At 36.0% G+C, this 14807-nt stretch overlaps 1 protein-coding gene across 3 annotated transcripts; it reads left to right on the top strand.

Moving 5' to 3' along the window:
• Window positions 1-59: 59 nt before the first annotated feature.
• On the top strand, window positions 60-9683 carry bnip3la (BCL2 interacting protein 3 like a). Of its 3 annotated transcripts, XR_006160613.1 has the most exons (7): window positions 60-200; window positions 4045-4297; window positions 5506-5587; window positions 5734-5840; window positions 6386-6541; window positions 7205-7330; window positions 7385-9683. XR_006160613.1 is itself a non-coding variant. In XM_042761650.1 (6 exons), the coding sequence occupies exons 1-6, from the start codon at window positions 86-88 to the stop codon at window positions 7251-7253; spliced, it is 762 nt and encodes a 253-aa protein (XP_042617584.1). In that variant the 5' UTR covers window positions 60-85; the 3' UTR covers window positions 7254-7378. The 3 variants fall into 3 exon arrangements, 2 of the variants coding, with proteins under 2 accessions (XP_042617584.1, XP_042617585.1); XM_042761650.1 differs by lacking the exon at window positions 7385-9683 and having other exon boundaries at window positions 7205-7378; XM_042761651.1 differs by lacking the exons at window positions 60-200; window positions 7385-9683 and adding an exon at window positions 2287-2428 and having other exon boundaries at window positions 7205-7378.
• Window positions 9684-14807: the final 5124 nt, after the last annotated feature.

Below are 14807 nucleotides of genomic sequence, written 5' to 3'. Positions count from 1 at the left end.
GTGCAGGAACATTTTCATTTATTTAGTAGGCATTATTAAAATGAATGTGATGACGTCGCGCCTGCGCTCAGTGCGCCGCAGATGCATGTGCGCGTGCACGAGGAGCGGGCGGGAGCGCGCCGTGTTGACGGACTGGAGAGGCGACATGTCCACCAGAGCCGCTACGCAGCTGAACAACAATGAAGAACCAGGACTCAACGGTAAACCTCCGTGTGTATTTCTGCAGGGAGGACTCGGGAGGGATCCTAATGTCGCTTTAAAACTTGTCTGTGGAGGTTGTAGTTTTCTCTGGAGCTTTTAAACGCTGTTATGCAACATCTATTGTCTCACTGAGCTCAATGGCTGGAATTTCCTCATCGCTCGTAGGGGAGGAGTGAAGGGGCGGAGCGTAAGAGGGCGTCGTACCGATGGAGCGAATGAGAGTGAAGGAGCGCGGGAGGCGGGGTGGAGTTGCTTGGCAACACAGAATGATTGACGGGACGTAAACCAATTGTTAGTTCTAGATTAAGTTCGAGCGCCGTAGAGGCGGGGCTACGATGATATCAAAACAAGACGAAGGGGATCTGAGAAAAATGGAGGCGGGGGGGCGTGTAAATAAATAAATAAATAAAAACGCTGAATTCATTGCGTTTTAAATGCCTTAATATTCTACTGTATATTTTGTGTTCCGTTCTGTTTTAGTTGTTTAGTAGCAGGCTCATTTCTGTTTCCAGTATTTCCATGCCCCACTTTATACGTGTTAAAATATTGAACACATTATCTTTTAAAAAATCTTTTTAAAGAATGAAATTGTATTCATTAGTTTCTTTTATCACAATGCCACAATTAAGTCAACACAGAGGTTCATTTTAAATATATTCACTACTTAAGTGAATTTTGTCAATGTCCTGTCCTGAAAGCAATTTATTAGGAAAATTTCCAGGGTTTTTTCTTTTTCTTTCTTTTTTTTCTGCTCTGTATATTCAAACAAGCTTTCATTTAAATATAGTTTTTGCTGGGAACGTTTAATCAAGCTGTACTTTACAATTTTTTTTTTTTTTTTTTTTTTTTTTTTGTAAGGACAATTAAGGCCTATGTTTCTACAGTTCTGGTGAATATTTATGAGTTGCACTCTATTATACTTGCATGCCACAACCTTCATTTATGGAGCAGATATCGCTGAATCACTTTGATTGTGATGTGGGAACAATTAGCTATTAGTGCTTGTGTTTAATAATCATTACTGCAACATCTAAACCGTTTATTTGCATTAAGTTACAACTCTCCGGAAGCACTGAGCTCGTAAAACTTGATCATTTCATATTTTAGAACATAAAAAATCTTTAACCGGTCAGATCATTTGACTCCAAACCTCAGCACATCTCGTTAATTTTCCACATTCTTTTTGTACCTAAAGTGCAAACAAAAAGTAAAGTGCAAAGCATATTTCCTTCTCTTTTTTGTGCTTAATTTTTTTTTTATAATAACACTACATATAAGGTTTGTAGTGCATGTAATTGCATCATCTGGAACCAAAAATGAACTGTACTATTACTTACACAAGCATTGTTGATTTGAATATAATGCAGATGGATCTTCATATGCATATTTCTGCAAATATCTGGAAAACGTATAAGCTTGTTCAGAGTTTGTGCTGGGTTTGTGTAGCAGCTGTAGGTAACAACATTTCCCTGCTGTTTGTGTGGTTCTGGTTGCAATGATGTTATAAAGTAATTTAAGGTCTGTTATGTAATTTATAATGGCTCTCTAAATCAAAAGAAGCCCCCAAAAACATGACCAAACAAGTCAATATAAGTGATATAAATAAGCTTTTATGCTTTCTTAGTACATGCTCATGATCTGGATGCAAAATTCACCTATATGCACATTATTCTAAAGAAAAATAGTTTGTTTTATGATTTTTTAGATTCAGTTTTTTGTTTATGCATTAGATTTACAATCATCTGTTTAATAAGCAATTGTATCTCAAAAACGTAGCGTGTTGCCTACCTAGACAGCATTAAACCATCCTATGAAACCCAAAAATGCTGTCTAGATAGGCAGCTTTATGGGTTTTAGGATACAGTTTGTTTTTCAGAAGGTGCAAACTCATGAAAATAAGTCATCCTGTTTATTAGTTAGTGTTTAATGCGTGTGAATGGTAGGTTTATGGGCGTCTGTGGTGCACAGACAGATCTGGGTTACAGACACAGCAGGGGGATGGGAGAGGGTTTGATGTGCCAGAGATTACATAATCCCTCCCTCCGTCCCGCGGTGAACTCCTTCAGAGCTGCTCCAGGATCCGTGTGTTTAGCTGTGTTACTAGAGCTGGCGTGTTGAATATTTTAACACACTGATGGAGTCGTTCACCACTTTTTGGCCAGGATGTGGCCTAGATGGCAGAACTACAGAAGCCTGTTTCCACCACAGGAAAAAAAAAATACAAAAGGTAATTGCGATCTCACAGTTTTTATTTTATTTTCAGAATTGCGAGATATGGACTCAGTCTTTTTTTCTCGCAATTCTGAGTTTACATCCACCAACTCTGACTTTTTCTCAGAATTGTGACATATAAACCTGCAGTTGCAATTGACAGACATAAACTCAGAATTGTGAGATAGAAATATATCTATACCTATATTAATATAAATATATAAAAATATAGAATATATCTCGCAATTCTGACTTCTTTTCTCAGAAATGAGAGATATAAATTCCAAATTGTGAGTTATAAAGTCCAATTATGAGCTAAAAAGTCACACTTATTTTACGGGTTTATATCATGCAATTCTGACTTTATAATTCGCAATTGCAAGTTTATTTCGCGCAATTCTGCAAGAAAAAAAAAAGTCAGAATTGCAAGATATAAAGACAATTGCAAGAAAAAAAAAAGTCAGAATTGCAAGATATAAAGACAATTGCAAGAAAAACAAAAAAGTCAGAATTGCAAGATATAAAGACAATTGCAAGAAAAAAAAAAGTCAGAATTGCAAGATATAAAGACAATTGCAAGAAAAACAAAAAAGTCAGAATTGCAAGATATAAAGTCACAATTAGACCTTTTTTATTTTTTATTCGGTGGCAGAAACAAGCTTTCATACCAAACAAACTAGATTTGTATATTTTGTTTCAGCATGTGAGTGGTACTTGCCTATGCAAAACTTGTCAACACGTTGTCGAGGTGTTGCTGTGCAGTTGCTAGGGTGTTCTGAGTGGTTACTAGGTGGTTAATCTAGCTGCCAGATTTGGCTGGGTTCAATGCAAGTCTGAAGTCTTCTTCATTTTGTGTTGTTGTGATGCAGCGTGACAACAAATGCTCACAGATGAAGAGCTGCTGGAATGCATTCTGCCATGGCATCCTGCCCGTAACTGTGGGCAAATTCAAGCGTTCAGTGTTGTGGGCTGGTGAAGGATTTTGCCATAATAAGATGTGCTGATTTAAACAGGACGCTGGCTTATTAGTGCTGCTTGATTATGACAAATGTTGTTGATTATTTCCCTTGATATTGCAATGATGAGTACACATTTTAAATGACTTACTTTGTCTGGAGCACCTTCAGGGTGGACTCAACCAACCACAACACCCTAGCAACCGCATTGCAATGCCCTAGCAACATCCCATCACTTCATCATGTCATTAAAGCATCATGGGACCTGTCTGTGGATCTTTCTGTGTTGCCTAGCAACAGTGAGGGTCAGACAGGGCACACGTGTGTCTCATGTTTGCGCCGGGTCAACAGTGGATGTTTGTTCTCACAAGTCAGTCTCATATTCCCTTTGGAGCAAAGAGTGTATTTTTTTAGGCTGTCCTTTGTTTAACATTCTGGTGCTCTGTGTTCTGTGCTGATGTCAATCCCACAATCCCCTGAGAGAGAAAGAATTGAAAACGCACACTCAGCTCCACACCGGTTGACACGTACGCTAAGAGACTCTCATAAAAACTCACTTAAAGTGGATTTCGTTGGATTTAAAAAAAAATAAAATAAAGACCGGCCCATTGAAACCATAAATGCATTACTCTTGTGAAGCAGGAGCCGATGCTAAAGACTTTTTGGGGTTTTTCAGGGTCCTGGGTGGAGCTGGAGATGAACGGAAACACTCAGCAGCAGAACCCCAGCTTGCCCTCGCTGCTGGGGAACGGGAACCAAGGCGAGTCCCAGGCTTCACAGGCCCTGGAGGCCGTGCAGGAGGAAGAGGAGGTCCTGACAGGAGGACTGGAGCACGTGCCTTCCTCCTCCTCTATCCATAACGGAGACATGGAGAAAATCCTACTGGACGCCCAGCACGAGTCCAGCCCCAGCAGCTCGTCCTGTAACAGGTACGAGCCTTGAAACAAGCCGCCGACTTCCTTTTATTCTCAGAAACTCCACCCTTCTAATCAGAACACTCAAAATGATTGACAGGAAGAGAGTGTTTCTGATTGGCTAAGAATGAATGGGCTACTCCCCAGACCAGGGTTATTATAGATAAGTAAAAACAGTTTTGTTACTTGAAATATAAAATATAAATTAAATATATAATTTAAAAAAAATTATTTAAGCTAGTTTCCAAGGCAATATTTCAGATTTTTTTTTTTTTTTGTTCAACTCGATGCACTAAAATAACCAAAACTGAAAAACTGAAACAAAATATATAAAACTATATAGACATATACAGAAAAACTAATAAAAATTACAAAAACACACAACAAAATTACTTAACCTCTCCCAAAAATTCAAAATGGAAAATTTTAAAATACATTCTAATTTAAACTATTAATAAAAATGATACAATGATACAATGATACAATGATTCACTGCCCCAAATTTCAGTGTTATTTTAGTATTATTAATATACTATTAAAGTATTTTTTTACTCATATTTTGAATATGAACTTTTATTTTAATATTTTTTAAGTTTTTAATCTTAGTAATTTTATGTCCTTTATGTTCATTTTAATTTAATTTTAATTTTTTTCTAATTATATTTTGTGTCTCATTTCTATTTAGCTTTATTTTGTACTTTTCTTTACTTTTAGTAATATTAGTATGTAAGCATAAACTTATTCAATTTAGCTGCCAGTGCAACATTTATAATTTTAATTTAAATTTCATTTAAAGTTTTTAATTTAATGTTTGGAATTTCTTTTATTTCAGCTTTATTTGAAATGACCAAAAGCTGTGTGTAATAGTTTTATTTTTAGTTAGACATAACAACACTGCCCTCAAGATATTTTAGTGACGTCAGACGAGTAGTAATTGCATTTTATATGTAGTATTAAAAAATCTGTTAGAGACCATAATCACTTTTTTCTTTTCCCTTTTATTTTGTCCCTGAGATCCACGTACTTGTGTAACATAAACCAATGTTTCATGCACCAAAAAGTTCCATATTTAAAGAGCTGAAGTTGAAGCTTTATGTATTTAACTATTTTCATGACACTTTTGTGGTGACACTTTTGTTAATTCACTCTTTAAATGATTCAGACTTCTGTTGTTCTCTTGTTTTCTGTGATCAGTATTTTACATTTCCCTGATGCGTTTACAGCCCCCCACGACCACACAGTCCTGACCAGGATGAGGGGCAGATCACGTTCGATGTGGAGATGCCCAGCGAGAGAGACTGTCAGGTAAGAGCAGCACACAGTATATGAATCTTCAATAATCTACAGTCATTATTGAACTAATATCTATCATTGATAGTACTGTTATTTAATAAACACACTTTAATAAGTGCCCTTTATCAAACATGCTGTTTTTTTTTAATCTCCTTCAGTCAGAAGATGATAGTCTGGAGAAGGACAAAGAGGATGATATCCTCATGAATAAAGGGGAGAGCTGGGTGGCAGACTGGTCCAGTCGACCAGAGAACATTCCCCCAAAGTAAGAACCTATACCAAAATAAAACCATTTAGTGAGTATGTTCATCATTTTCTACATGACAAATTTATTAATTCCTAAACAAATCCAATATACTTAATTCATAAAATATTCTGTTCTCTGTGAAACTGAAATATAATTACAGTTTGTTTTATTTTATATAGATTTATTTAAAAATATTTTATGTATTTTATTTTATAAAATATATATTTTTATTTTTGCATTTTATTCATTTTTTATTTGCATAAAAATGTAATTAAATATATTTATTTAACATTCATTTTTATTTATTAAACTGTATTAAATGTTTCATTTTTTTATTATTATTTTTTTTTTACCTTTTATTACAAATATTTTATTTATTTTGAAAAATATATTATTCATTTTAAAAAGTATTTTTTTATTTATTTTAAAAATATTTGTGTTTTATTTTATTTTAAACCCTCAGTGAAGTACCAAACTCACAACAGAACTGTTCTGCAATTTGAACAGTTTTTTGATACAAAGTTCAGTGAGATATAAGTATGATCCTCTTTGACTGTTCACAGGGAATTCCACTTCCGCCACCCAAAGCGTTCTGGGTCGGTGTCTCTGAGCATGAGAAAGACAGGTGCTATGAAGAAAGGGGGCGTGTTCTCCGCCGAGTTCCTCAAAGTGTTCATGCCCTCGCTGCTGCTCACCCACATCCTGGCTCTGGGACTGGGGTACACCACAACACACCACACACACACACCACAACATTAACACAACAGACCACTCACACACACACCACACCCACACACACACCACAAACGACACCACACACACACACACACACACACACACACACCACCACACACACATCACACACACACACACACACACACACACACACACACACACACACACACACACACACACACACACACACACACACACACACACACACACACACACACACACACACACACACACACACACACACACACACACACACACACACACACACATACACACACACACCTATCTCGGCCTATCCAGATCTAATCAAGAGGCTATTACTTTGTTTGTTGTGTTAATATGTTAATGCCTATTGCATGTTCAGTTAAAATAAAATAAAAATATTTGTAAATTATATAATACTCACAAATACACACACAATTCACTTCAAAAACACCATAAAACTGCAAAAACACCATAAAAATGTGAATATATTTTTTGAGAAAATCTGCTGCAAATCCAGTTATTTTGAACAGCAACAATCAGAAAAAAATGATTGTTTCACCAAATAATATAGTTAATTCATCCAGCATCTAAAGGTATAGCAAATAAAGATACAGGATTATAAGTAAATATACTGAATCTATTAAATTTATGTCCTTTTTTAGGGTCTACATTGGGAAGAGGTTGACCACACCCTCCACCAGCTCATTTTAAACCTGGACAGACCCCAGTGCCTGGACGCCCCATCATGAGCAACGGTGGCACAGCAGTGGCCAATCGTGTGATGATTCCTCTCTCTCTCTCTCTCTCTCTCTCTCTCTCTCTCTCTCTCTCTCTCTCTCTCTCTCTCTCTCTCTCTTTCTCATTCTCTCCCCCTCTCTGTCTTTCTCTTTATTGTTTCTTTGAGCCCACAGTCCTGGTTTCCCATCACACCCTCTGCTGGGAGACATTGTGCTTGTTGACCTTTGGCTGTGTCGCAGTTTCTTGCCCTCTAACGCCGTGGCTTACTAACACGTTTTAGATGTTTTTATTTGGACATGTAGTGAATTATTCACTGACTTTTATTTTTCATGAAACGCTATTACATAAGCTAGAGCCCCACTACAACCGCAGCCATATTACCCTTTTATTTCTGCATGACGCACTTCATATGCAACTGATACAGAGTCTGGATGTGAGCGGGAATCTTGAGAGTATATTGACTCTTAATAGGAAATTTAGTTTGTTCAAAAATGTGGGTCGTGATATTTTTTTCTAGAGAGATGATTTTGCTCATTATGCTGAGCAATTGAATTCATTCACTTCCCTTCCTGAGCGACAGCATCAAAAACGCATGTTAGTCATAGGAGAACGACGACTGTTGAAAGACAGACCAAGTCATTCTTTACAAATGTTAGTGCACTCGCTGCATTGCATTGGACTGTTACGACAGTTATCTTGAGACTTATATTGCATAGAATGTAAACCTTTAGAGGTTCCTCTCGGTTCTGTATTAGGCCCTTTTCTGTTTGCTCTTCTGTAAAGATCCAATATGACAGGCACAAAACTGAAGCATCAATTTATAGCAGCTTTACAGTATGAAAATATATAATGAACAATACATGTTTTTCTAATCGAAAGACCTTAAGCTAAAGAGATCAGTATGGACGTACATCTGTTTAAGAGCCACACTGGTCAGGTTAGTCATTTTTGTGAGTTACTAGGGAAGCTAAGCACACACAAACTCACACGCTCTGGTTTGCCTTGATGCATATCCTGCTTGCAGAAGTTTCTGACTGTGTATCTCAGTGCCAAAGGGTTTCAATGAGTCGCTTGCACCTCTCGTAGACTCAGTCTGGTCTGAGTGGGTTATTGATCCTGTTTCGACAACACCTTACAAAGGCCTTTGGTTTTACTGTGAACAGCCTGTGGATGTTAGGCATAGTGTTGCAATAGTTGTGTATTATACACTGTTGTGCGTACTTTTGTCAAACAGATCCACACTCCGTGTACATATTTATATGCAATGTGGTGTAGTTTTACAGATAAAACTACTCATTTAGAAGACTTTAACAGGTTTACACTCACTCATTTACAGATTAAATTTGTCACGAACATGTCCAGGTCATATTTCAACCCATCTGAGTGATTATATACCATTAAGACATCCGAGGCATTATTTTCATAACAATTAAGCACATTGTCTCATTACCATAATTGTAAAAATTATTTCTATTTTACCACATTTATACATCATGGTTAAGTTGGTTGCACCGCCCTTGAATTTATACAGCTTTTGATTGAAAACAATAAAATAAAAAATCGTATATGAGTGAATTTTCAGTTCAAAAATCATGAAAAACTATTTATATTTTATTTTAAGTATTTTAAGAAATTATATATAATTTTATTTATTATTATTTTATTTTATTAATATTTTTACCTTTGATTTTTTTGGGTAAAAAAAGATAACCTGGACATTTTCTTGACGGGTTTTATAATTCACCCTCACAGTATCTAATAACGCTTCTACTAACCAAAGTGTTTCATACAAAAAACTAACAGTTAAATAGTCAAGCGCTACCCAAAGCGGTTTACAGGTCACCCTTTGCATTAAAGCCGTCTGTGTCATTGTGCCACACTTCACCTCTTTACTGTGTTTTCGTGCTTTTTTCTCTCTCAGAGGGGGAGAGGAATACAAGAGGCCAATTTAGTGTCACTTCAACCATGCCTCGACTTTTATTTGCACCTTTTCTGAGCCCCATTGCATGTGTGTGTTCAGAAAATTCACATCAGGACGCGACGGCGATGAAGTGTTCCCCTGTGTGGGGCGGAATGAGAACTGTGAACGGAATAGCTATAGCTTAGTCAGAAACGATAAACTAGCCCTGCCTGGTCTGTGTCGGGTCGGATCACCATAAGAGATGTTTTACGCACAGTATGATGTTTTTCTTCTCTGTTATATCTCTTTTGTTGTTTTGAGTTTTTGCTTTAATCATGAGTGTGGATACGGGAGGGTGGGGCCCTTGTGATTGACAGCAACACCATGTGTTTCGTTTGAATTCCAATAGCGACTGGAGTGATGAAGCAATGACAAGTAGTTTCTTGTATTTCACTGGTATTGGAGGAAAAGTGAACTGATATTAAAATATAACCTGACATTCATCATTTCCTTTGTTGTCATTCCATTGTTGAACGTTCCTCATGTGTTTGCTTTTTCCATGTGACAAGTTAGGAAGTTATGTGAAACTGTTTGACTACCCTATTATATTAATCACTTAAATATTTTTGCATTAATATGCACTTAGAACTATACAAATGTAGATTAAAACTACGGTACAGTTAGTTTGGTACTGTTTGGCAAGGATACCCAAACTTTTTTGTCATTTAAACCCTTTGACCTAAATATTTGATTTTAAGTTAATATTTCAATAATTTTACAACACATTTGCATGTTTACAGTATGCAGTACAGCATTCACATGAAATGCAGGTAAACAAAATATTTCATCTTTTATTTTTATATATATATTTTTTTTTTTATTTGACATTTTATGATTTGATAATTATTTGTATTTCATCAATTCGCAAAGCCCATGCAGTTTCAGCAATAAAAAAAAAAAAAAAAAAAAAACTTTGAAAACCCTGCTCAAGAGTGCTTTAGTAAACAAATAGTTGTCGACAGTGGACAGTTAGTCCAAATCCCAACCAAAATACCCTTATTAATTATAGGGCATTTATTTGAAATGCTCCCATTTTTCCTTAAATTGTGACTTTTCCCGTATGTTGTCCCAGAATTTCTACAGTTAAAACATTGCGCTAATAAAGTCAAGGTCAAGGGTTGGATTGCCAGGGAATGCATGAACTAATAAAATGTACACCTGAAAAGCAATGTATAAAAGCATCTGCCAAATGCATAAATGTAAATGACCAACAAGTGTCTTTAGCTTAAATACAAAATTTTCCACCAAAACTCAATTTTCCATCTCTCAGAAGCTTTAAGTTCATAGTTTTGGAGTGCACTTTGCTCAAAGCCTTTTGTAATGCAACCTACTCGCATGTAACAGATCAACAAATTTGACTTCAAACGGAAAATATGGGCTGTATCTTTGCGATACTTTGACGAATTGGCATGAAACTTGCTATGCATGATTGCCATAATACCTTGACAAGACCAGTTTGGTGGCTATGATGAACAATTCCTCAAGTTGCATGCCTTTCCGCAAATTTGATAGATTTCAGCAGAATTTCCGTTTGCTGTTCCTCTGCTAAGTTTGTCCAATTTATCAAGTCTACGCCAAAATGTCATGCTCAAATCATATTCAGATCAAGCCTCAAGAAAGTCACTAAATGAATTCTTATTTTTAACGTAAGAGGAAACGTGGCCATTTGTAACTTGTATGTTTGAGGCTTTTGGTGTTATTCACTGCCAGTTATTTTTCTTGTGCAAACACCAGTCATTATATTTATTTTTATTGATATTATTATCATATTATTTCAATTTATTATCATAGTGATAAACACACTGGTTTGTAGCGCAAATAGTTTTACTGTTTACCACACTTGGCTATTCTTCTATTTATTTTCCTATAGTCTCCCACATTCAAAAAAATAGCTTACTTCCACGATGCAAAATAAGGTGGATATAATTTCTGCAATGCCCTAGTAATTAATTGGATTACAGTTCCATGTTCCTGTCAAATGCTGTAGAGATGAAAAAAATTAATATCTACTCTTGGCCTTAGAATACTTTTCTTTTTCCAACACTAGGGGCGCTGTGACCAAACAAATTCACTCAACCTGACAATGGATGTGCTGTTGTTGTTTGTCCCTCTCATTCCCAATTATGTATCATGTCATTCTTAATTAATCTATGGCAAAACCATTCTAGCATGTATCCATACGTGAAGGTAAGATAGTACTACCATCATGCAAATTCTAAATGCAAAGGTGCACAAGTGTGTGTTTGATGGAATAACTCACATACAGGCTGCGGACGTGTGAACTGTGAATGCATGTGATTGTTAAACACTGTAAATGTGGGGTTATATGTTTTTTAATTGGTAAAATGTCTCCACAGACAGGCAAGCATGCGACCTGTGCTCTGATGGTGGTCTCTCCTGTCCTGATGCATGTTACAGATACAGAAAACCGGATGGTGCAGGATACGCTTTTATTCTGTTATGTGCAAACTTCAAATATAGAAATCTAACAAATGCTTCAGTAACAGATAAAAGCAGAATGTTGATTTGTTTAAAGGGAAAGCGCACATGAAAATGAGACATCTGATGCTTGTGATGTTCAAACCTGTTTGACTTTCTTTCTTCTTCAGTCTTCACAAAGCTGATTACTATTATAATACAATTATAAAAGTATAAAGAAAAAAAGTTATTTAAAATTGGATTCTGACTTAAATTCGGGTCTGTTCCTCACATAAAGTTTTTTTTTTACTTCAGAAGACTTGGAATACAGTGAAGTTGGTGTATGCACTACTTTTGTCCTTTTCTGAGCTTGCCAGTACACCTCAAATCTAATTTTGGGTGCACTGTTCCTTTAAGAGCTCATTAAAATTGATTGAGTGTTTGAAGATGATTTGTGATGTTCATATTTCATTTCATGATGGAACCATAGGTATTCAAGCAGATTTCTCTCTGTTCAAAGAATGTGAAACTGTTTGTTTTCAGTCTTATTTTATATTTTACATTTTTGGTCCATTATTGTCTTATTTTTATGATTCTTTTATGCCACTGCCAAAAGAAAAACCTCTTCCCTCATGTTTCCTTCGCTTGCCTTAATTACTACATGCTGAACTTTTATTTGTTTTGTTTGGATGGTTGCTTGAAATACAACCAGCTTTGGTTCTCATAAGTAACCCACTGTGAATAACTGTTTTCACAAAATAGGTTTAGTAACATTTAGATCATAGCGTAAACCTGTATCTGTTGATCTGTTGAAGTCTTTCGTTAGTGATTACAGTGATCTCTTCCTCGTGTGGTCTGAACTTCTGTTTAAATCTCGTTCATAGGTGGACACAGAGCTGTTAGCTTTCTTTTGCCAAAGCATTTTTAGCTGGCCTTTGTAGAATTTGAACTGACACTTGTGTAAATCATGTCTGGTGTTTTGTTTGCATTAAAAGTAGATAAATGATGAACAGATTTTTATGTTGTTTCTGAATGAGTTTATTTTGCATATTGTTTTTGTTTTTTTTTTGTTTTTTTAATTAATGGGTAGGCTAATAGGTGAATGCATCTTACGATCAAGTTAGGGGCTTTTCACACTGCGGGTTTCGTCATTCCCTGCTTTTAATCACGAGTAGAGTAAAGTTTCACAATTTAGAACCCCGCTTTTATCTGCCCTGCTGATAAAAACAGCATACGCTGGTTATGCCCACTGTCTTCCCTTATCTCAAGTAAAACCTTTTCTTTTTCCATTCAATGCTGGTCCTTTGCTGGTTTATGCTGGTCCTTTTGCTGGTTTATGCTGGTCTTTTGCCAGCACATAACCAGCAAAGGACCAGCATAAACCATCAACCCAGCGTCAAAACATACCTAACCAGCATATGCTGTTTTTTTCAACAGGGTGGGGTTATGAATCCTTGCTCCAGAACAGGGTTAGCAGAATAGATGCATGCCAAATGATGCACTATACACTATGTACTTATGCACTACATACTCAACCATGTAGTGTATGAATTATATTATAAGGTTATTTATAACCGGAGTCTGCTATCCCCTCCCCCTTTGCTACGTAATTAAAGCTGCGACAGTTGAGTGCATGAAGTGTTTAACATTCAACACTTTTTTTTTTTTTTTTTTTTTTGGTGATTTAAGTGCATCATCCGGGTATTTAAAGTGCACTTTTTCTTTTTGGAATTTTCAGTGAACACACTAAACAAAACGTCATATTTCTTTCTACTTCTACATATTTCTACTCAGGGTCTACTGTTTCAAGTGAAATGCCCTACTGTCACGTGACCTCATCACAAAATAGTAATTAAAAATAATGAAACGTTAGAAAATTAGGTTGTTTTGTATTTGTAGTCTAAAGTGCTCCTAGAAATTCTAATAATATAATGAATCAATGGGGGGAAAAAGTAAATATTTACAATATTTCTTGGAATCAAATATTTCTACTTTATAATAAATTATACTGGATGAACTGAAATTGAAACTAGAGTTGCGTACTGAAACCATACAAAAAAGTGTACATTGTACATAGCGCAGGGATATTATGATAGTGTGCTGTTCTAAATATAGGCCTGCTCAGTGATAATTAGCACATTACTGCCTCCTAATGGCTAAAAAGCCAAACTGATGTTAAAAATGAAACACTGAAGTGGCAGTAAAACAACCATCCATCAAGAGCCACGGATGAATATTGTGATTTTAGATCTCAGCAACACTAGGAAGAGCAAATGAGCTTCTATTCTTTTAATCGCAGTGTAAAACATGCTGTAGTTTAGTTTGTGTAGTTGCATGCTGGAGCTGGTTTCAGTTTCCAAAGCAGCTCATTGGTTGCTCCTTTTCACAATCACATTGTCTTTGTTATGCCATTCAACAATGTGAGATGCTTCCAAGTAGTTTCTACACTAATTTTTCCTTTCTGCAGCAAATTGGTCGCATTAATAAAGAACGATTAGCCATGCACTGAGAACCGGACCGTGAAATACCAAATTATCTCACACGAGAATGGGATTCCATTGTGTTCTTCATTTATGGGAGACAGGCGTAGAGGACCAGCCTACCCAGTAACCCACGGCAACCATAGAAACTCAGTGGGAGGAGCCTGTGGGCTTCCATTTACGTCATTGGCTGCTGGCAGATGTACTGAGGTTGCATATGCTGAAGTGGAGGGGTTGTTTCCAGATTTACATGTGTGTGCACAAGACTATAGGAGAAGTTATTATTTGTCAGCATTTTCCCATTATATTATAGTTTCCCCCATAATATTTAAGTATGAAAATCTCTCAAAAGAGAAATGCTTTTGCATTTTTAAAAGTGCATCTTCTTTGATAAGGCCTTGGCATATTTTAGTGACACTAAAATGTTAGTTGAGATTCCACAATTTATTTTCGCTGACGCTTAAGTCATACATAAAATTTGATAAAGCCACAATAAATTATATAATCTTCATCAGTAATATAACTAAATTGCATTATTAATCCTAAATGAATATATTATATTGTTATATTGTTTCAGTAAGCTTTTCTGCAACATCAGACACTTAATAATAAAGAAAGAAAGAAAGAAAGAAAGAAAGAAAGAAAGAAAGAAAGAAAGAAAGAAAGAAA

Source organism: Cyprinus carpio, chromosome A8 (genome assembly GCF_018340385.1).
Source record: "Cyprinus carpio isolate SPL01 chromosome A8, ASM1834038v1, whole genome shotgun sequence".
Classification (NCBI taxonomy): domain Eukaryota; kingdom Metazoa; phylum Chordata; class Actinopteri; order Cypriniformes; family Cyprinidae; genus Cyprinus; species Cyprinus carpio.
The sequence above is the reverse complement of the archived record's forward strand: the minus strand, read 5'-3'. Positions and strand labels throughout refer to the sequence as shown.

Excerpts from the sequence above, each read along its gene's own strand:
- bnip3la (XM_042761650.1), top strand. The coding sequence starts at position 86 with ATGTGCGCGTGCACGAGGAGCGGGCGGGAGCGCGCCGTGTTGACGGAC. Across the intron at positions 5,841-6,385 it reads CCAGAGAACATTCCCCCAAA|GGAATTCCACTTCCGCCACC; the intron begins GTAAGAACCTAT and ends GACTGTTCACAG. Across the intron at positions 6,542-7,204 it reads ATCCTGGCTCTGGGACTGGG|GGTCTACATTGGGAAGAGGT; the intron begins GTACACCACAAC and ends GTCCTTTTTTAG.